This window comes from Silurus aristotelis, assembly GCF_946808225.1.
Source record: "Silurus aristotelis genome assembly, chromosome: 16".
Lineage (NCBI taxonomy): Eukaryota > Metazoa > Chordata > Actinopteri > Siluriformes > Siluridae > Silurus > Silurus aristotelis.
The window spans coordinates 14,993,654-15,017,074 of NC_139589.1; the positions used below are offsets into that span (position 1 = coordinate 14,993,654).

Genomic DNA, 23,421 nt, shown 5'->3' on the forward strand with positions numbered 1-23,421 from the left:
GGCTCGTCTGTCCTGCATGGTGCTGTTCCTGAACCAGGAAGTGATGCTACCCATCAGGACGCTCTTAATAGTGCAGGTGTAGAAAGCCTGTAGCACCTGAGAGGGTAGTTTAAAGTTCCTTAGGTGTCTCAGATGGTACAGACGCTGCCAGGCCTTCTTCACCAGGGTGTTGATGTGACAGAACCAACACAGGTCCTGTTTGATGTGAACACCTAGGATACCGAAAACTGTCCACTCTCTCCACTTGGGTCCTGTTGATGTTTGGTGGTTGGTATGGCCGCTCCTGCTTCGTGCTGAAGTCTACTATCAACTCCTTAGTCTTACTGATGTTCAGGAGAAGATTGTTCTCCTGGCACCATCTCTCCAGGTTTTTTCCATTTATCTCCTGTAGGTAGGCTGTCTCGTTGTTGTTGGAGATGAGGCCCACCACAACAGTGTCGTCAGCAAATTTGATGATGGTGGTGGAGTTGGAAGTAGCCACACAGACATATATGTACAGTGAGTACAGCAGGGGGCTCAGAACACAACCATGGAGAGTTCCAGTGCTGAGGGTTAGGGTGGAGGTGTGTTTGCGGGTGTGGGAGGTAACTTTACCCACCCACTTGGGTTGCGGGAAAATAAAATTATTTGTGGGACTCCCACAAAATGGTCTTAAAAGTATTTGTAAAAATAATTTACTTATTTATCCACTGCACAAAAACAAAAATGGCAACTAAAATAAAATATAACGATTTACAGGCACAAGGTCAGAAGTGAACGCTCGCGTGTTTCATGTGCAGTAGACTAGAGCACACCGAGGCTCAATGTCTGAAGCGCAAGACAATGGTAAATCCCTGAGTGCTACAAATATTATTTTATTATTAAAGAAAGAAACATACAACACAACAAAACTTTGGCCTGCTTTTATAAGATATCGTTTCAGTTGATGGTCTATGTTCTAAAAAGGTCCTTGTTCATGTTCATCATTGATATAAAAAGTCAAACTCAAATAAAACGGAAAGTTTGTTTATTTTTTTGTTTCATTTTAATTTATTTTTAAAAGGGAAGCAAGTGGAACAACAAAAAGAGTAGCAGAGTAGCAGGAAGAAACATTAAGTGCATTGAAAATAAACCTACTTGTACATTTTCCCTGTGGGCTCTAAAGTAACATATTTGCAAGAGCGGGACAGAACCTTGCAGGAGCCTTTATGAAGGTTCAGTTGGTAAAGAAGACTTCAAGTTGCACTTGTTTTATATTTTATTATCTATTTATTTGTTTAAATAATATGTTTAGTTGTTTAAAAAGTCTAAACTTTGCAGTTATAGGGGAAGGGGATTGTTTACATTGTCTAGTTGCCAGTTGGTTTACAAAATATGTTTTTTTAAAAGTTGTTTTTGAAATTTGCACAATAAAAATGTGGGCGGTGGTAACTCAATGGGTAAAGCATTATTGGCCTCTAGATCAGAAGGTAACAAGTTCAAATCCCATCACCACCAAGCTACCACTGCTGGGCCCGTAGCCCTAAAATTCTCCAGTTATACGTCGCTCTGCATAAGGGTGTCTGCCAAATACAATAAATGTAAAAAAAAAAAAAAAAAGAAAAAAAAGAGGTTCTGTATTTTGACTGCAATTGTCATGCATTCTGATTGCTTCAGCTTATTAGAATCATGAGTGCCACCTCTTTGTAAACAGCATAATTTTGTGGGGATACGTCACATGTGCGTGGTGGCTCTTAAAGCACTAATTCCAGATGCAATCCACTCTTGAATTCTTGAATTAATTTCACCTTTTTCTACCAGATTATTTCCTTCCATTCAACTTTCCATTAATGTGCTTGCATACAGCACTCTGTGAACAGCCAGCTTCTTTATCGATGACCTTTTGTGTCTTACCCTCCATCAAGTCAGCAATCTTCCCCATGATTGTGTAGCCTGAACCAGACTGAGACACAATTTAAAGGCTCAGGAAACCTGTGCAGGTGTTTGGATTTAATTAGCTGATTAGAGTGTGAAATATATCAGTCTGCGTGTTATGAATCTATATAATATACACTTTTTTGTATTGAATAACTAAGATAAATTAACTTTTTAGTGATATTCAAATTTATTGAGATGCACCTGTATATACAGTATGTACCATCTACAAATAAAAGAAAGCTTCAAGCAGTCCCCCTTTAAGGAGTTTGTTCCTTCTTTTCTGTAATGGAGAGAAAGTCATATACTTGCAAAAGCTTTTGATACATTCACGTACATAACTTCATAAACGCTTTTGATACATTCACGTTCATAACTTCATATGGTATAAAGAATAAAAAATGTATGACATTTGTGTTGCTCATGCAGGCACAGGTCAAAATAAATAGAAATTCTATTTAAAAATAAAGAAAATATGTGATTCCTAATGTGGCATGTTGGTACTATGAATGGTAAAGGGAGAGAGATAGATGATATGATGGAGAGTAGAAAGGTAGATATATTGTGTGTTTAGGAGACCAAGTGTTGGCGGACGAGGTCAGACAAAAGTCTCCGTGGACTATGAAGTTTTTCAGATGAAATTGTGATTTGTACATGAGCACATGTGTGTGAATGAGAGAGAGGGCAGTGGAGTGGTGCGGTTGCAGGAAAAAGAGGTGGAGAATGTGGAGGAGTTTAGGTACCTGGGTTCAACAGTGCAAAGTAATAGAGTGTGTTAGAGAAGTGAAGAAAAGAGTGCATGCAGGGTGGATTTGGTGGAGAAGAGTGGCAGGAGTGATTTGTGATAGTAGGGTATCTGCAAGAGTGAAAGGGAAAGTTTATAGGACTGTGGTGAGACCTGCGATGTTGTATGGTTTAGAGACAGTGGCATTGAGAAAAAGACAGGAGCTGGAGCTGGAGGTAGCAGAGCTGAAGATGGTTTTTTTGGGAGTGGCGAGGATGGAAATGATTAGAAATGAGTTTATTAGAGGGACAGCATTATTAGGTTGTTTTGGAGACCCGGTGAGAGAGGTGAGATTGAGATGGATTGGACATGTGCAGAGGAGGGACATAGGGTATATCGGTAGGAGAATGTTGAGGATGGAGCCACCAGGAAGGAGGAAAAGAGGACAGCCTAGGAGGAGGTTTATGGATGTGGTGAGGAAAGACATGCAGGTAGTTGGTTTGAAAGAGGCAGATGTAGAGGACAGGGGGTTTGGAGACGGATAATCCGTTGTGGCGACCCCTAATGGGAGAAGCCAAAAGAAGAAGTTGTTGTTGTTGGGTTTTTTTTTTAGCAACTCGTGAAACCATTTAAATTTCAGATTTACAAAATGAGCACAACGGAAATATACTCTTAAATGGGTAGTTTTTATTGGCTGTACGATCATTTAGATGTTACGCTTAAACTGACCGGAACTCCTTGTGCTCTCAGCGGTTTACATCCGAATTCATCAGAAACGAGTATTCGGACAGACTGTGACATATTTTATATTTATTTATTTTCTTGTTTATTTTGACTTAATCTCTTACAATTTCTTTTACTATCTAGTTACACATATAGCTATACACGTGTATCTATAAAAACAGTTGATTAATATGCAATCAACTCTTGTAGGAAACGAAAAACGTCTCCTTTCGTTGTCCGGGCCACCGTAGTTTGAAGACCTTTAACCTGGAAGTTAATTTTTTCGGCAGACAAGCAACATGGCGAACACCGAGTTGAAACACGAGATTTCACCAGAGGAAGAAATTCTCAGTGCTGTGCAAATAAATGTAAGTTAATTTTTTAAAAACGTTTTCTACATTTTAACAAGTGTAAAGCATACGGACGCCTCGGGATACTAAAGACGTGCAATATATGACATACGGAATGCAAAATATTGTCAAATCATAAATGTGCGTACAGTAGCAGTATGTACCAGTATTTTTTCAATCCAATCTGTATACGTTTGCGAACTGTGGAAACCGGTTGCTGGAGTTTTGGGAGGGGAATGCTGTCCCATTCGTATCGGGTACAGTATTCTAACAGTCATGGGTCTTCTTTGGTGTAGTTTTCATTTCATTTCCAGTTAGTGAAAGTTCTGGACAGGTCAGTTCAGCACCCGGACTCTTCTACTACGAAGCTATGCTGTTGTAATATATACAGTATGCGGTTTAGCATATTCTTGTAATATGCAAAGCCTTCCCTGAAAATGAGGTCATACGCATGGAAGCATATGTCGCTCTAAAACTTGTATATACCTTTCAACATTGGTGGTGCCTTTTCAGATGTGAATGCTGTCCATCCCGTAGGCTCTAATGTACCTGATGCCCAGATTCAAAACAATAATTTAAAATTCTGATTTGTTTGACCACAGAACAGTTTTCCACTTAGCCTCAGTCTATTTTAAATGAGATTTGGTTTAGATAAGGTGGCAACATTTCGGGATTATGTATGGCTTTTTCTTTGCTTGGCATATTTTTAACCTGCATTTGTGGATGATATTGTGAACTGTGTTCACCGACAATTATTTCTTAAGGTGTTTCTTCATGCAGAAATTTATATAACAAAATTAGGATACTAATATTTAAATCATTAAATCATTTACAAAATTGCAAGCTGACAGACACACCATTCTTTTGTTTTGAAAATACTTTCAATTCATCATAAAGGCATTCAGGCATAAATACTTCAAGATTTTGGAAATATTTTTCAGCCAACAATTCCTGCAAGTTTTTTTCAGGTGCACTTTCATGCTGTGACTCTCCCAAAACAAAAATGCAGATTGTCATATCCATTAAACCAATTTGAGGTGACTTTTGCTTTGTGTGATTCATCATGCTGTAAGTTCTTTATTAAAAGCTGGGTAAATTTAGGTCCTGAGGGGATTTAGATGATTAACAAATATTTCCTATTTGGCATTCATATATTTATTGCAATAACTTCCATACCACGTTATGCTTTGCACTGCAGCTACATTATTGGATAATTAGATGAAATGCATGAAACAGTGGGTGTTTCTAATAAAGGCTCAGAGAGAGTATTAAAATATTTTTTATCAAGGCATATTGAGCTGATTTTTAAGATTTTCATTAGTCTACATTGCTTGGAAGGTTGCATTTAAGTAGTTTTTGTATTTGACAGTGCTAATCGAAATCAAATCTGGTTGTATTCTAATTGAAACCAATTTAGAATTAAAACTAATAAACTAATTAAAACAATGAATTAAAACAAATTTATTGACTGTTATTGAAGGGGCAATAACATTTTTGGAACTTTTTATTTTTATTTTTTTTTTACGTTTCTGAATTAACATTAACAAAACTCAGACTTGAACATTTTAGATTTATTTGGAAATAATTCAGTCTGACTACACCTGTAGAATGAATGCCAAGAATAAATATAGCTGCAAGCAGCAATGGCGGGCCCTCGCACGTTTTTTTTATCGCTATACGGTGCCTCCCAGAAAACAATGCACGGTGGGCAAGTGCATCAAGTGGTTAAATATCAGTTAACTATTTTATGTTGTTACTGACCCATTTGGGGACTGTAGGTAAAAGAAACCACACATTTTAGACAAACGGGGCTAGTGAGCCACTTGAGAGACACCTTTGACTGACCTTTTTGTCCACACTTAACAGCCGACAAATGTGATGTATGTGTAAAATCTTAAGGTAATCTAAGCACGGCAAAAGCCTTAAATATGCCTGAAATAAAAGTAAATTTTGACACGATGCCATGGCAACAATGTTTGAGATCATAGGAGGAGTATTTAAAAGTTCACCACATGCACTTTTGAAACCATCTAAAATGGCCGACTTCCTGTTGGGCGGAGCTAATAGGTTTGATTGTGAAAGTTGTTTGGGTCGATGAGATCTATATGCATACCAACTCTTGTACATGTGCGTACATGTTTGCCCGATCTGTGCACCAATATTTGTTTTTGCATTACAGGGGGCGCTACAGAGCCCTACTGCCACGCCTATGTTCCAGCCTTTGACCGGTCCTAATGGCAGCCGACTTTGACGTCTGTGCCAACATTCCGGTGTTTTCGAGCATGTTAAGGCACCCAAAGTGCATGCCAAGAGCTTAAATACACCTGAAAATGAAAGTAAATTTTGATGCGTTGCCATGGGAACAGCATTGGAGATATCAAAAATCCCTTCGCAATTTATCATCTACAATGTCTCTGCGTTATTGTGGCCAAGTCTGGTGTCATTCGCATGAATATCCTAGGAGGAGTATTTAAAAGTTCACCACATGCAACTGTCAAAAAATCCACCTTTTGTGACTGACACACTTCCTGGCGCTTGTTGGTGGCGCTATGGCCGAGATTCACAATAGGCACATAAATGCGATCGGAATCCTTGGCCGAACATACACACCGCGTGTCATCCCAATAAGACATTTTTTGCTTTAGATATTAGACACTTCCTGTTCTCTGAATCCGCCATTAAATTAGTCTCCTCGCCATGGCAGCACTGTTCGAGATATCAAAAATTCCTTCTCAATTTAGCAAGTCCAATGTCTTGGCATCATGTTTACCACGTTTGATGTCAATCGCATAAATTCCCTAGGAGGAGTATTTAAAAGTTCACCGCATGCACTTATAAAACAATCCAAAATGGCCGACTTCCTGTTGGGCGGAGCTCATAGTTTTGAGGGCGAAAGTTGGGTCTATGAAATCTATATGCGTACCAATTTTCGTACATGTGTGTACATAATTGCATTACAGGTGACGTGTGTGCCAAATTTCAAGAGTTTTCGAGCATGTTAAAGGACCCCAATTGGCCAATGTGTTGGGGGGAAAAAATAAAAATAAAAAATGAGACAAATAATAAATCCGAGCAAGAAAAATAGGGCTTCGCACCTTTCGGTGCAGGCCATTCTGGCCTGCTCCTCGGTGCTCCGGCCCTAATGAGACTGTTCATTTGGCTTGGAGTGGCTTGTTATTCTATATTTATCAGTTACAGTTATATTTTTAAGATGAGACTACTTTGAAATATACCTTCCAACAGCTGTTTGGGTTGAATGTGGGTAAAAATCTGTCAAATTACACTATGTATAATTATGTTTATGTTGTGTTTTTTTTTTTTTTTTATATTTATAAAATGCAATTTTATACACAAAAAATGCAGTTTTCTAATTCAGGAAAATCTTTTACATACATGGGAGTTTAGATTTTGATGTGTATTTTTATATTATTTCATTGGCAGACATAATGGCTACAATATTACATAGGTTTTGGCTGTAAACAATAAGACAATTAAAATGTGAACAAATTTATGTGATCAGATTATTAAAAAAAATTATGATTTACTTAAGTACCATTTTTAAAACAACTTTTATTTGGTGTGTAAAGTATAAAATGGCACATCTCCTAAATCTCCTATTCAGTGTTGGACTGAATTTTAAAACAAATCAATTAGACTCAGAATACCTTATTGATTAATTGGGAATCTGTTTAAACAAAGTGTTATATATTTGACTGTTTCTTTATATTTCCCTGTACAGCCATAAGGATTAAAAACTTTTGTCTCATATTGTTTTATGTTAGGAAGAAACATCCAAACCCCAAACACAAAAGATTAGAGAGACTCCAGAAGACATCAAGCAAGAGGCCATTGTTAACACGCTGGCATTTCATCCTAAAGAAGACATCCTTGCTGCTGGAGATGTGGATGGCGACATATATTTGTGCGTTTCTTTTAAATCGAACATGGTGACATCCAGTTTGCTATTTCTGGAACATCTAAAGCCATCTGAAGTTTTTACTTCTTGAAGGATAAATCAAATGCAGTTTAGCACATATTAAAGAGAAACAGTAATGGCTTATTTTTGTCTACACGTTTTAACAGGCACATATACAGTACAGATCAAAAGTTTGGACACACCTTCTCATTCATTCACTCATTCAAAATTCTCATCTCAAGAGTTTTCTTTATTTTCATGAAAATTGTAGATTCACACTGAAGGCATCAAAACTATGAATTAACACATGTGGAATTATATATGGAATTATATACATAACAAAAAAGTGTGAAACAACTGAAAAATGTCATATTCTAGGTTCTTCAAAGTAGCCACCTTTTGCTTTGATTACTGCTTTGCACACTCTTGGCATTCTCTTGATGAGCTTCAAGAGGTAGTCACCTGAAATGGTCTTCCAACAGTCTTGAAGGAGTTCCCCGAGAGATGCTTGGCACTTGTTGGCCCTTTTGCCTTCACTCTGCGGTCCAGCTCACCCATAAACCATCTCGATTGGGTTCAGGTCCGGTGACTGTGGAGGCCAGGTCATCTGGCGAAGCACCCCATCACTTGACCTTCTTGGTCAAATAGCCCTTGATGCCTTTAGTGTGACTCTACAATTTTCATAGTCATGAAAATAAAGAAAACTCTTTGAATGAGGAGGTGTGTGCGCAAACCTTTGGTCTGTACTGTATATGACTATAGTACCTATGAATTTTGTAGCTCTTTGATGTTAATCCCTTCCAGAGGGTTTCCTAGAATGCTTCCAAGTAGGAAATGTTTACTCAGTTAAAAACATGAACCATTTGAAGAACTCTTTGCAGTCCTTTTTTTTGCCAAGATAGTAGTGCATGTTAAAAGCAGTACCAATATACAGCAATGTGTTAAACTACTACCTTTTAAGAATTTACCTGCTGAAAATCATTGAAATCTACCGACACTTATATGCCCCTACCTGCATTGCAGATACAGATACTCTTGCAATGATGGGGAGAACAAAGAGCTATGGTCATCTGGGCATCACCTGAAATCCTGCAGAAAAATTGCTTTCTCAAATGATGGAGAAAGTGAGTGAGTCTGTATTTACATGCTTTATTAATCTTTACAGTGCCTGTCTAGTTTGGAAACACCTAGTCTTTTATTGTTTTCGAAACACTTATGTTCCTTTTGTTCATATGCAGTAAACTAGGTAAAGAACAAAAACACAAGAATTGAACGGTGAATAACTGGAAGTTGTGGATAAATTAGTCCACATTTGACATAACAGAAGAACTTGTATAAGCCAGAGAGCAGGGGAGAAGATGTTTGCAGACATGGTTTTGTATTCGTATACAGCAGGGAAGTTTGGAGACTTATTCCAGGTGAAAGGAATACTGAACCATCATGGCTACTATTCTATATTTCACTGCCATGCAAGTCTGACTGTACTTTGGCTAATTGGAACCAACCTTGCCATACAACAAGACAATGACCGAAAGGATATGTCCAAGCTCCGTAAGCATAATTTAGAGTTAACAGTCAGCTGACGTGTTATCTATCGTGAAATGGCCTGCCTAAATCCAGTACAACTGCTGTGCGATGAACTGAATCACAAAATCCGAATAAAAAAAAACAAGCGAAAAACACTTTTGGCAACAAGAGGCATGGCAAAGTATTTTATTTGCAAAGCAATTTGGAATTTATCGAAACTTATGGTGTAAAGCTGTTATTCATGATAAAGGATGATTTTCTCAATTAAAATTTAACATGTATTTGTTTGGTTAAAGTAAATCCTGTTGCCATTAAATTGCCTAGTTTATTGCATATAAACAAAAGGAACATGTATGTGTATTTAAAAAAATTATAAATGACAAGGTGTTTTCAAACTTTTTACAGGCATTGTATATACGTAAAGTTTAAATCTTTTTAAAGATTTATTGCTTTAGTACATTCCTCTCTCTCTTTTAGAATTATTTAGTGTGTCCAAAGACAAGGCTGTTCACATCATGGATGTTGTGGCTGGAAAACTTGTTAAGCGTATTCCTAAAGCTCACAGGTATTAAACAATTTAAAAATGTGAATCTGATGAATGTTACATACATTGAATCCAGTTGTTACTTTCATGGATCTGTCTGGATAATTTATACATTCATTGTCTGTGCATGTTTGCAAGGAGACGCACAAACTTTGCTTTCATTTTCTAATATAATTGTTTTATTTAAATAGTAGATTTTTAACCTTTTAGCCATTCAGGATATATATGGGATAGCAACAGAGTTTTGTGCATTTATATGATACTATAAAATGTAATTACCAACATTTGAATAGGATACGGGTTCTGGGTTTTAGCTTAATTTTTTTTTATGTAACTTTGTTACATTTACCCAATTTCTAGCGAACCTAGAAACAAGCTTGTTCCACTGATTTGTCAGATTAATATGAACCAAATTTCTATTTGTTTATTTGAGCTTTTCCAACAGATTTTATACTTTTGCATAATATGGAAATATTAGGGAACTAGCCTCAGGATTTTTGTCTCAATTCAAAGTTGCCGACTCATGGCTTTATTTTCCCCTCATAAAAAGCCAAAGTCTTGATTAGATTTTGAGCAAAATAACTGCCACCTGCCAATCTATTTTAATTTGGTTGAGTACTCAAACATCTGTAACATTTGCTTCTTTGTATTCCCTTCAACGAAACCGAATTTGAACAGGCTTTCTAAAACAAGCAAAAATATAGCTGTAAGCAGCGATTAGCAGGGTTCAAGTGCCTACGGCATTGAAGCTCATAAGGAAAAAGACATTGAGAACATGCCCTTGTCATAACAGAGGTCTATGCTCGGATAGACCTCTGTTAACCTTGTGAAATAGGTGATCCAAATTCATTGGCAAATAGTGGCCATGGTTTTTGAGATATGCGAATGTCCGCATAGACCCTTGTAACCGTCCACCTGAAACGTGTCATGCAGTGTCTGTGTCAAATTGGACACAGACACTGCATGACAAGTTTCAGGTCGACGATTACGTATTTAGAGCCATTTCTATGGATCTTCCTTACCTTATAGCACCAACAAAGTGTCCAAGCTCCATAAATCTTTTTATTTGACCAAAGATTGAGCTCATACAACTCACCGAGTTTGATAATGGTCTCTGTCCATGGAACATTTCTGCACTGGTTTGGTTCCAATCAGGCAAAAAAACTAGAAACCTAGTTTGCAAAAAATTAAGTATTTAAAATAATTGAGAAAAATTAATGAAGGATTTGATTGACAGTAGGGATCAGGAGATCTATCAAATGATATGACGATTAAGTGTATGAAGATAAAGCGTGCAATACACAATAGTTTATGCATTTGAAAAACATGATATTGTTCCCCCCCAGTGTTTGATTTTTTTTATTTTGTTTTTAATTCGTACCGGCTTTACGGCCATAGGTCAAACATGCCCACTAAGTTTCATTCTGATAGGCTTTCTTAACCTTGACTAACAGGTGCTCAAAATGTATTGGCTGATGACAGCCAGGTATTTTAGATAAATGTCTTCACATTGAGATAAAGCGTGCAATACACAATAGTTTATGCATTTGAAAAACATGATATTGTTCATGTTGGCATGCCAAGTTTCAGGAGAGATTTTTTTAATATAGCAACATTTTTCAGGAAACTTCGTAGAGTGAACCTCTCAATAGGCATTTTCTAGGTTTTGACCCTAGCATTCCAAGAATATAAAACGTGTGAGTCTTTAACAAATGTTGTACAGGCTATGGATAAACTAATATTTTTAAACTGTAGTTTCAGAACTACGTGCTTGAACCCCTAATAATATGGATAGTGGGGACAGTGTTTGAGTGTACCTGCTGAAAACGGACTTTATTTTTCTGTTTAGCAAGTCTATCAATGCCTTGCTGTTAGTTAATGAAAATATGATTGCCACTGGAGATGATGAGGGCACATTGAAAGTGTGGGATATGAGACAAGGCACTTCTTTCATGTCAATGAAACAACATGAAGACTACATCAGTGACATAGCTGTTGATCCAGCGAAGAAGACCTTACTATCTTCCAGGTACTTAAGCTTATTGCAATGATAAATGATACAAATGAAATTGGTGTAATTTCTTTCCCTTACAATTTTAGAAAAGTTCCACTGAATTTACAAACATTTTGGATGCACTCTTTTTCTTCATATTCACATGCATTTTTAATCATTCTAGACCAATAACGTTAGACCAATGAAATTTTCGAGTGAAAACGAAAAAACGCACCTCACCTGTGTTCTGAGCTGCACGGCATCGGGAGAAATTTTTTTATTTTTTTTACGCACAACGATGCCAAAAGATAAACTTCAGAGAGAAATTGTTGTGAAAGGAAGGAGGAAGACAGAGAACAATGACTTTTTTGGTAGGCTACTGTTTAGATACAAGCCGTTGTAACGCGTTGAGTCTGGGTCATGGGAGAGCTCGCTAACTCCAGTTGCAACATAAATCATATAAGCACAGACAGGTTTCCAAAACTCGTGCTTTTTTTCTTGGCAACAGTGTTACGGGTTAGTCAAAGAAACTTAGAAATGAGCATCAGAAAATAATAAGGACATATTCCTCATCTTGCACAAGTGCAGTAATAACGGAAAAATGCAGATCCAGGCTTTTCCCAAAATACCCCTATGCTCCTAAAGGAAGCGCAACATATTTCACCCGTTACACCGTGTGTAACGTGTCTTTTGTTAAAGCCTGTGCAAATTTAATTAGTTTCAGTGTAGACACCTGCGGCTATAGACAGGTGCGGCTTATTTATGTTTAAAATAAAAATATTTGTAAAATTAAGTGAGTGCGGCTTATATATGGGTGCGCTTTGTAGTCTGGAAATTACAGTATACAGTTACAGTGAGGAAAATAAGTATTTGAACACCCTGCTATTTTGCAAGTTCTCCCACTTAGAACTTATGGAGGGGTCTGAAATGGTCATCGTAGGTGCATGTCCACTGTGAGCGACAAAATCTAAAAAAAAAAACATCCAAAAATCACAATATATGATTTTTAAACTATTTATTTGTATGATACAGCTGCAAATAAGTTTTTGAACACCTGTCTATCAGCTAGAATTCTGACCCTCAAAGACCTGTTAGTCTGCCTTTAAAATGTCCACCTCCACTACATTTATTATCCCAAATTAGATGCACCTGTTTGAGGTCGTTAGCTGCATAAAGACACCTGTCCACCCCAAACAATCAGTAAGAATCCAACTACTAACATGACCAAGACCAAAGAGCTGTCCAAAGACACTAGAAACAAAATTGTACACCTCCACAAGGCTGGAAAGGGCTACGGGGAAATTGCCAAGCAGCTTGGTGAAAAAAGGTCCACTGTTGGAGCAATCATTAGAAAATGGAAGAAGCTAAACATGACTGTCAATCGCCCTCGGACTGGGGCTCCATGCAAGATCTCACCTTGTGGGGTCTCAATGATCCTAAGGAAGGTGAGAAATCAGCTCAGAACTACACGGGAGGAGCTGGTCAATGACCTGAAAAGAGCTGGGACCACCGTTTCCAAGGTTACTGTTGGTAATACACCAAGACGTCATGGTTTGAAATCATGCATGGCACGGAAGGTTCCCCTGCTTAAACCAGCACATGTCCAGGCACGTCTTAAGTTTGCCAATGACCATTTGGATGATCCAGAGGAGTCATGGGAGAAAGTCATGTGGTCAGATGAGACCAAAATATAACTTTTGGGTCATAATTCCACTAAACGTGTTTGGAGGAAGAAGAATGATGAATACCATTTTAAGAACACCATCCCTACTGTGAAGCATGGGGGTGGTAGCATCATGCTTTGGGGGTGTTTTCTGCACATGGGACAGGGCGACTGCACTGTATTAAGGAGAGAATGACCGGGGCCATGTATTGCGAGATTTTGGGGAACAACCTCCTTCCCTCAGTTAGAGCATTGAAGATGGGTCGAGGCTGGGTCTTCCAACATGACAATGACCCGAAGCACACAGCCAGGATAACCAAGGAGTGGCTCTGTAAGAAGCATATCAAGGTTCTGGCATGACCTAGCCAGTCTCCAGACCTAAAGCCAATAGAGAATCTTTGAAAGGGGGGCTCAAACTCTGTGTTTCTCAGCGACAGGCCAGAAACCTGACTGATCTAGAGAAGATCTGTGTGGAGGAGTGGGCCAAAATCCCTCCTGCAGTGTGTGCAAACCTGGTGAAAAACTACAGGAAACGTTTGACCTCTGTAATTGCAAACAAAGGCTACTGTACCAAATATTAACATTGACTTTCTCAGGTCTTCAAATACTTATTTGCAGCTGTATCATACAAATAAATCGTTTAAAAATCATACATTGTGATTTCTGGAATTTTTTTTTTTTTAGATTATGTCTCACAGTGGACATGCACCTACGATGACAATTTCAGACTCCTCCATGATTTCTAAGTGGGAGAACTTGCAAAATAGCAGGGTGTTCAAATACTTATTTTCCTCACTGTAAGTGCATGTTTAGATTAGTTTCTACTTACATATTTGCATAACTAATATTTAAATATAACTTGTCTACATATATTGATTCTGCTTTATTTTTATTTGGGTGTGGGGGGGGGGGGGTTGCTAGTGGTGATGGAACTCTGGGTGTGGTAAATTTAAAGAGAAGAAGATCTGAACTGCTCTCTGAAATCCAGGATGGAGATCTCACTTCTATATCCATTATGAAGGTGATGCACACACACACACACACACACACACACACACACACACACACACACACACACACACACTTTATACATTTTTTAAGGTTAGATTTAACAACATTATTCAGCCTCTGGCAGCAGATTTGTAACTTAAAATGCACAGTATAATCATGAAACCTATTAAGCCTGCTGGTTGTAGCTCATGGGGAAAACAGTGTTAGGGTTGTATAGTGGTTTGGTAATGTATAAGAAAAAACAAACTTGCTAACTTTAACTGTCTTTGTGCTTTTTTATTAATAACAGCATGGTCGGAAAGTGGTGTGTGGCTCCAGCGAAGGGATGCTCTACATCTTTAACTGGAACGGATTTGGGGCAACTAGTGATCGATTTGCCCTTCAGGCAGAGTCTGTAGACTGCATTATACCAATTACAGAAAATATTTTGTGTACTGCCTCTATGGATGGAGTCATCAGGTAAGGGAACATGCAAATGGATATAACACTACAGTGCTTAAAACTGAAGGCAGTAAACATGATTTGAAACTACAGGTTGTTCCAAGATATTGTATTAATAAAATTGCACTTTTTTTTTTTTTTTAATACCTGTTTTTACCCCTATTTATTTATTGATATTTCTTAGTTCATGTGGATTCCTCTTCTCCTTTCTAAAGGATTTTGGCATCACCCTTAAGTTTGACATCACTCATTTTTATATATATATATATATATATATATATATATATATATATATATATATATATATATATATATATATATATATTTAAAAAAAAATCTTTATAGACCTGGTCTGTTATTATAATTATTTTCTATGTTGCACCAGGCTTATTTGTTTCTTGAGGGGCTTAAATTATTCTGCTAAAAACTTTATGTAAAGCCAACCATATAGCTGTTTTGAAGCTGACAGGAATTCAAGGTAATATCTTTTTAATAAGAGTGATTGATACAGATATATTACAGAGTTATGGAAACAACAAAGAAGTGTTAGCATCCATAAGTTTAAGCATAGTAAAGTTTTTATTAATATGAATTATTAACCAAAAATTTTGAATTCTTCACTTACCCTCAGTTATTACTTGTCTAGGTGTGTTTTCTTATGTTTTTATTTATTTATTTATTTATTTTTATTAACTGACATTTAAAAAAAAAAAAGTTCAATTTGTTTGACACTTACGACCATAAATATTTGGACATGCAGTTAATTTAGTCTTTTACCACAGTATATAATAGGGGTGTAATGGTACACGCATTTGTACCGAAAGATTTCAGTACAGTGTTTAGGTTTAGTGCACATGTGTACCGATTGCATTCCTTTTTATGTGCGGAACATAGTTAAAATATACGAAATACGATTTGTAGTGTGCCGTTTTTCACATTCTGCCAACGCTAGCGATTTGAATGTCCAGCTTTGAGTTTCTTTTAAAAGGAAAAAATCCTGACAATTCCACATATCGAGGGAGTGAATGAATGAAGGATGGAAGGAATTTATTTTATTTATTTATTTATTTATTTATTTATTTATTTATTTATTTATTTATTTTAAATAAAATATTTTGTATGTTTTAACCAAGCAGGCATTTTATTTAAAATTGTTTTAAAAGTGTAAACTGTTCTTCACAAATGTTGATAAAAAACGGCAAACAATTTTTGCGTTTCTTCCCCCTAAGTGTACCCAAATTTGAACTGAATTGAACCGAACCATGAATTAAAAACCGAGGCAGATAATAAACCATGAATTATGTGTACTGTTACACACCTATTACATAGAAGTTGAAAGGAATAATGAAGATGATCTCAAAGTGCTTTTATTTGTATCCAGATTCCATAAATGCTATCGTGTTTATTATTTTATTTTATTTTTTTATAATAATTATATTAAATGGCCTGGATAGAAAATCCTACTAATTTGCCTAGTATTTGACGGACATTTGATTTACATTAAATCAAGTTATTAAATCAGGCTGATAGCCGTAGAATACATTTTTGCAAGAAACATTCAGGTAAAACAAAAATGGTATATCAAAAATGACATACAAATATCCTTTAATGAATCAGCATGCAGACACCAAAAAGCAGTCAATTCAGTAAATATTTATTTGTTTGAAATCAGAATGGTTAGTTTAATTTCCAAACTGCTTCACATGCATGCTTTGGATAGTGCTTTTTCATGCTTTAAATTAATGTATTATATTTTACCTCCTCTGCAGAGCTGTCAATATCTTGCCTAATCGGGTTGTTGGCAGTGTGGGGCAGCATATCGGGGAACCCATTGAGGAAATTGCCTGCTCATGGGACAAACGCTTTCTTGCCAGCTGTGGTCATGACCAACTCATTAAATTCTGGGACATTTCAGGACTCTCTGCAATGAGGGTCAGCGATTACCGACAGCAGAAGAAAAAAGATGGCCATCTCAAGGCTCTTAGTAGTAAAGCATTTGATAGAGCAGGGGACTTTTTCTCTGGACTACTTGACATGAATGAGGTGGACAGAACAACAGAAGAGGTGGAGGACAGTGATGAAGTGGAAGATTGAAGCAGTGAAATTGTTTGTTTGTTTAATTTGCTATTAATTGAATTATCCAAATAGTTTTAATTTATTTTCTATATCTATTCATCTACTCATTCGTCACATTTCAGAGTGCATTAATCATTCAGTGTGTCAATACACCTAGAAATAAATGTCTAATCTTTAAAAGAAAAAAAAACTTTGCTTAGCATTTATTTTGTGTTCTCCAAGATATAAAGTGGCTTCAAGTATGCACATATTATGAAATTTAGACCTAGAGCAGGGTAAATATCAGGGTAAGCTAAATAAACCAATCCAGTGAGTTAGAGCTTCTCCCTGGAGGTGTCCCCTTTTCTACCATAAAAAAGGGATCTGCATAGGTTAAGAGAGCACTGCTTGGATTCTTTTTGCGTGAATTCACTGTGGCTGATAATCGGTCAGAATTCCAGTTCTGGTGATCGCTATAACAGTCGCTGTACCCAGATATTGAGGCTCACCGACCTGGGTAGGCTTCAGCCTTCGTATCAGGACCTGCTGATTAGGCACAAAGAGTGTGTTGACTTATCTGTGGGCAGAGGGAGATTTTGTGAGACATCAGCACTAATATTATTACTAATATAATTTTTTTTGACCAGGGCAGAAACATAGTTGTCAACCATCACCTTCAGGTTACCTAGGGAAAAAAAACATTAATATTCATTCGTTATACAGTATTGTTCAAAATAATAGCAGGACAATGTGACTAACCAGAATAATACAGGTTTTTAGTATATTTTGTATTGCTACGTGGCAAACAAGTTACCAGTTGGTGCAGTAGATTCTCAGAAAACAAACAAGACCCAGCATTCATGATATGCATGCTCTTAAGGCTGTGCAATTGGGCAATTAGTTTAAAGGGGTGTGTTAGAAAAAATAGCAGTGTATGCCGTTGACTGTACAAACTCAAAACTATTTTGTACAAACATTTTTGTTTCTAGGATTTAGCAATCCTGTGAATCACTAAACTAATATTTAGTTGTATGACCACAGTTTTTTAAAACTGCTTCACATCTGTGTGGCATGGAGTCAACCAACTTGTGGCACCTCTCAGCTGTTATTCCACTCCATTATTCTTTAACAACATTCCACAATTCATTTACATTTCTTTGTTTTGCTTCAGAAACAGCATTTTTGATATCACCCCACAAGTTCTCGATTGGATTAAGGTCCGGGGATTGGGCTGGCCACTCCATAACATTAATTTTGTTGGTTTGGAACCAAGACTTTGCTCGTTTACCATTGTGTTTGTGGTCATTGTCTTGTTTAAACAACCATTTCAAGGGCATGTCCTCTTCAGCATAAGGCAACATGACCTCTTCAAGTATTTTGACATATGCAAACTGATCCATGATCCCTGGTATGCGATAAATAGGCCCAACACCATAGTAGTATGCTTCACGCTTCATGCTTCAGAGTTTGGGGGTCGTCTCACAAACTGTCTGTGGCCCTTGGACCCAAAAAGAAAATTTTTACTCTCATCAGTCCACAAAATGTTCCTCCATTTCTCTTTAGGCCAGTTGATGTGTTCTTTGGCAAATTGTAACCTCTTCTGCACATGCCCTTTTTTTTTTTTTTTTTTTTTTAACAGTGGGACTTTGCGGGGGATTCTTGAAAATAGATTAGCTTCACACAGACGTCTTCTAACTGTCACAGTTCTTACAGGTAACTCCAGACTGTCTTTGATCATCCTGGAGCTGATCATTGGCTGAGCCTTTGCCATTCTGGTTATTCTTCGATCCATTTTGATGGTTGTCTTACGTTTTCTTCCACGTCTCTCTGGTTTTGCTCTCCATTTTAAGGCATTGGAGATCATTTTAGCTGAACAGCCTATAATTTTTTGCACCTCTTTATAGGTTTTCCCCTCTCCAATCAACTTTTTATTCAAAGTACGCTGTTCTTCTGAACAATGTCTTGAACGACCCATTTTCCTCAGGCTTTCAAATGCATGTTCAACAAGTGCTGGCTTCATCCTTAAATAGGGGCCACCTGATTCACACCTGTTTTTTCACAAAATTTATGACCTCAGTGATTGAATGCCACACTGCTATTTTTTTAACACACCCCTTTCAACTAATTACCCAATTGCACAGCCTTACGAGCGTGCATATCATGAATGCTGGGTCTTGTTTTCTGAGAATCTACTGCACCTACTGGTAACTTGTTTGCCACGTAGCAATAAAAAAATACTAAAAACCTGGATTATTCTGGTTAGTCACATTGTACTGCTATTATTTTGAACAATACTGTATAATGATAATCCATTTTGGAATAAGGCCGTAACAAAGTGAAAAAGTAACCAATACCATCCCTACTGTGAAGCATGCTGGTGGCAGCATCATGACTCAGACCTCAGACTGGGTTGACTGTTTATCTTCCAACAGGCACACAGCCAAGATGACAAAGGAGGAGCTATGGGACAGCTCTGTGAATGTCCTTTTAAGCATACTTTATTCATACATTCATTTAGTCAGATTATATTTTAATATACTTTTTATATATATATATATATATATATATATATATATATATATATATATATATATATATATATATATATATATAAAATTAGTGTATCTATTTTATTTCTGCTTTTAATTTTATTACCCTTTTCATACTTTATAGTACTTTATATACACATACATGAATTAAACAGAAGGGATGGATGGATATGTATGACAGATATTGACACAAGTACAGATTAAAGTATGTAATAAAATATGTACTGTGCCGAAGGGGGTGTTTTTTACTTTCCATAAGTGGGAAAACTGTAATGTTTTTGATACACTGTGTTTGAATATTTTACAACTGTAATAAACATATCTTTACAAAAAAACATTACTTAGGTGAATGGTGAAGTGTTACCAAAATGTTAACAAATTGACAAAATGTTTAACCACAAAACAAAACATCAACTTTCTTTGCATATTCATGGTTCTTGCCTCTGTTGTCTCTCTATCACTCTAGCTTTAAATTATTCCAGCTGTTTTGTGACTACATGTAGTCAAAAAATAGAAAAATTCTAATTTCAATGTAAGAATAGTGCAAATATGTTTTGTTTAAAAAAATAAAATAAGTGTCAGTGAAATATCAAATGGAAAATACAATGCTTACCATGTATATAAAATAAATCTTTTTAAATTTGGATTGTAGAATAATAATAATAATAATAATATATATATATTTTAAAGATGTATTTTTTTATAACCTCTTCATGCTAATAAAGCATAATTAAATTGATTCAGGTAAACAAAGAGAGTAACACAAAACATTTCTAAATCCTAATATAAAAGGCTAATACCAAACTAAGTTAAAAAAAATCCAGGAAAATAAGTCCAGAACAGAGTTGTGATGGCAAAAAAACAGGTGTAACAAATTACATACCCACATTACTGTAATTGATTAGTTTTTTTTTTTTTTGTGAACTACTTTTTAAAGTAGTTTTTAAAATCTGTAATTTTAATTTTACTTAAGTATGCTTTGTTTGAAGTATTGCACTTAACTACATTTTTAATCATACCTGTTACTAAGTAAAAATAAAATAAAATAATGCAAGCCAAGAAAAAAGAAAACTACTCCAGCCCCAGAAACTACTGCACAATTGGATTGATAGGTGGGAGAACAAACCCCCTAAACTCACAAGAATGAAAGATGGAGATGGACAAGTCAGACGCCAGTGATGCAGACCCAGCTGAAAGTGTAATGCTGTCGAAAGGAGGTTCATTGCCTGCGTTCACTGTCTGAATTTGCATTTGCAATTTCTCCCATTATCATAAATGACATAACAGGAGATCTTTTTTTTTTTGCTGCATAACTCATATTAGACTAAAGTAATGGACCGTGGTGTTTTTGTTATTAAACTTTAATTTGAAAGGTTTTCTTTTAATTTAAAACAACTAATTTGAGATCTATATTCCCTTGTCCTTTTTCTCTTCAGTAATTCACATATGAAGAATAGACCCCAGGTTCTGTGCATTTTGTTTACAAACACTGAATGGGTCTACGAGACAGGAATTTACATCAAGTCAAAAGTCTAGTATAACTTTAAATATAATCCTATGATATTTTCTTTTGCACTGGCATTAATTCTCGCTATATGAGATACCTGTCTGTGATGCCGCGTTCTATTTTCTATTATTACATGTTTCTGTATAAAATGAATGCTTTCCATAGACGTGGCATAATCATGCCACAGTTGGTATTGTGATATTAAGAGTCTTAAGAGGTGGATTGATAGGTAGGACACAACTGAAGACCTGGGTGTGAAATGCACGACCCACCACTGCATTTTTTTTTATTGCTTGAAAAAATATATATTATTTTCATTTTGTTCGACCGATGGCTATCTTTTTTAACTAAAAGAAGACATTCTTTTTCCAGACTTTTTTTGTTTTGCAATTCTCGGCCACCGTACATTCCCTCACGTGGCAAGGCGTGATTTACCGTAAATCCGCGATAAACGACACCACATTTAGTCAATATAATACAGATTTGGTGTTGACTGTTTATAAGTTTGGGTTTCTTGCAACTTCAGAACAGATAAGTAAATTTAAAGGCTTGTAGTATGTATTTGATAATATGAAATTATTGCTTAATCAACAAGTTAATGTTTGGTGTCCTATAGGTTTGTTGTACTTGACATGGTATTATTTTTCTGGTACTGCATTTACCAACAGTTTTAATTAACAAGAGAAAACGAGTTTTGATATTAACGGTGCATTTCGTGTGTAAGGTCCTTAGACCTTACACGTGAATGTTTTTGCGCGTTGAATAAGAGATTTACGTATGCCCACCAATAGCGTTAAAGAGTGTGGGGGCAAATACGTGGCAGTTAAACATTGTTGTGCCGAAACGAAGTCGAAGGATTTTCGGAATAAATTTCAGGTGGTACTACATCTTTAATAAAAGTAAGGCTCTTTTTTTTATTGTATTTTTTTAATTTTTTACATTTTGCACGAATTCTTAAAGGAATTAGACTTTTTGCTTGTCACTTGCATACTTTTAGGCAAATGTTTCTTGAAAAAAAAAAATCAAGGTCTTAATTGATGTGTACAACTAAGATATTTTATTTATTTATTTTTTTAGGATTTTTATGACGTGTAGTAGATAAAACTAATCTTAACTATGCTTTTAAAGTTAATTTGTTTAAATATTTGAGATGGTTGCATAGCATATATGGTAAATATTTGATTACAGTTGATTGGGAGATTCTAGAAAGATCTCCGCTATCCGCGCAGCTTTTGCGAAAGGCGAATCTACTTTTTATTATTATTATTTTTATTTTAATAATTATTTATTTATTCGTTTGCTTCAGTACCAGAAACCAAGTAAGTAAATACATTTACATTGCATTTAATTGCATTTAAATAAAAAAAAGTACCAGCAGTTGAAGAGGAACAGTACAGAATGATGATTACTTGACAAATTCAAATATGAAAGACTGCTGGATTGTTCTAAGAAACCTTACAGTATTGTGATTGTTGGTGCTTATAGTTGGAATATTTTAGATTAATAAATATTAATGTTCATTTTACGCTGTTTTTTTCTTTCGATTTTCTTTTCAACCGAAATGTCCCGTTAATCAAAAATATCCTTTATGTGCCTTTGGTTACCACAGCATTCATAGTCAGTTTAAAAGTGCTTTTTTGGCAAATAATCTGGCCTAAGTGAAGGCCCTTGGTAAAACTATCGAAAATGGCTATTAAATAATTGGCTGTAAACTTTATTTTGTGACTGATTTGTTTTATTATTCAATGTGCATATTTTTATTGAGGGAAATCTAATTTGTATAATTTTGTTTAATTAGTTTAATTTATTTATTTATTTTTTAATCATGTTACATCTAAAATGACCACATAAGATTTGGAATAAACGTAAATATATATATATATATATATATATATATATATATATATATATATATATATATATATATATATATATATATATATATATTTTTTTTTTTTTTAATTTATGATCTTATTATCTCATTATAGTGTCTCTGGTTTCAGTATTTAAATCTACTATATTCTAATGGAAGTGCTTGTCTTGAGTACACTCCATTTCCTCCTTGAATTTATTAAGATGAGCATCAAGGATAAGGACTTGGCAGCCCATTGTGCCATGGATTCATAGTTTTCAGCTTTGTGATTGACCAAGAATATGAAAACATATCACAGTATTGCAGGTACTTAAAGTTTGCCAACATGACCACTCTCAACTGCTCACTTTCACCTCTCTCAAGTTATTTTTGTTTGTCTTTTGCTCAGTGTGTTATTTAATTGGTACCTAGGTAGACCTCAAAAAATGACTCCAAAAATGTTTTATATTTTTTATATTCTGTGTGGTTGTCATTTCACAGCAGTGACAGTGATTAATCTTTTCCAATAAGTTTAAATAGATTGTTTACCTTTAAACCCATTTTTTTCCTTAACATGCATCATCTTTTGAATATTAGAATAATAAGACATCTTGTTACCCAGCAAATAAAATCAGTATGAACAAAATTAATCTTTGCAATGCAGAGGAAACAG

The 23,421-nt window shown here is 35.7% G+C and overlaps 2 protein-coding genes across 7 annotated transcripts in view; both read left to right on the forward strand.

The window, feature by feature from the left end:
- The first annotated feature begins 3,556 nt into the window (after positions 1–3,556).
- wdr55 (WD repeat domain 55) lies at positions 3,557–17,051 on the forward strand. Its single transcript, XM_083565254.1, has 8 exons — positions 3,557–3,708; positions 7,473–7,612; positions 8,630–8,730; positions 9,611–9,698; positions 11,527–11,706; positions 14,255–14,354; positions 14,634–14,803; positions 16,555–17,051. Exons 1-8 carry the CDS (start codon positions 3,640–3,642, stop codon positions 16,877–16,879), a joined length of 1,173 nt encoding a protein of 390 aa, XP_083421380.1. The 5' UTR covers positions 3,557–3,639; the 3' UTR covers positions 16,880–17,051.
- Positions 17,052–21,327: 4,276 nt separating this feature from the next.
- The window catches only part of p4ha2 (procollagen-proline, 2-oxoglutarate 4-dioxygenase (proline 4-hydroxylase), alpha polypeptide 2), a 73,323-nt gene continuing 71,229 nt past the window's right edge, over positions 21,328–23,421 (forward strand). For 3 of the 6 annotated variants that reach the window (XM_083565171.1, XM_083565167.1, XM_083565169.1), the window contains exon 1: positions 21,328–21,795. The gene's annotated coding sequence lies outside the window, so the exon portion shown is untranslated. The remainder of the gene's footprint in view (positions 21,796–23,421) is intronic. The other 3 variants (XM_083565168.1, XM_083565172.1, XM_083565170.1) reach the window with 3 other exon arrangements.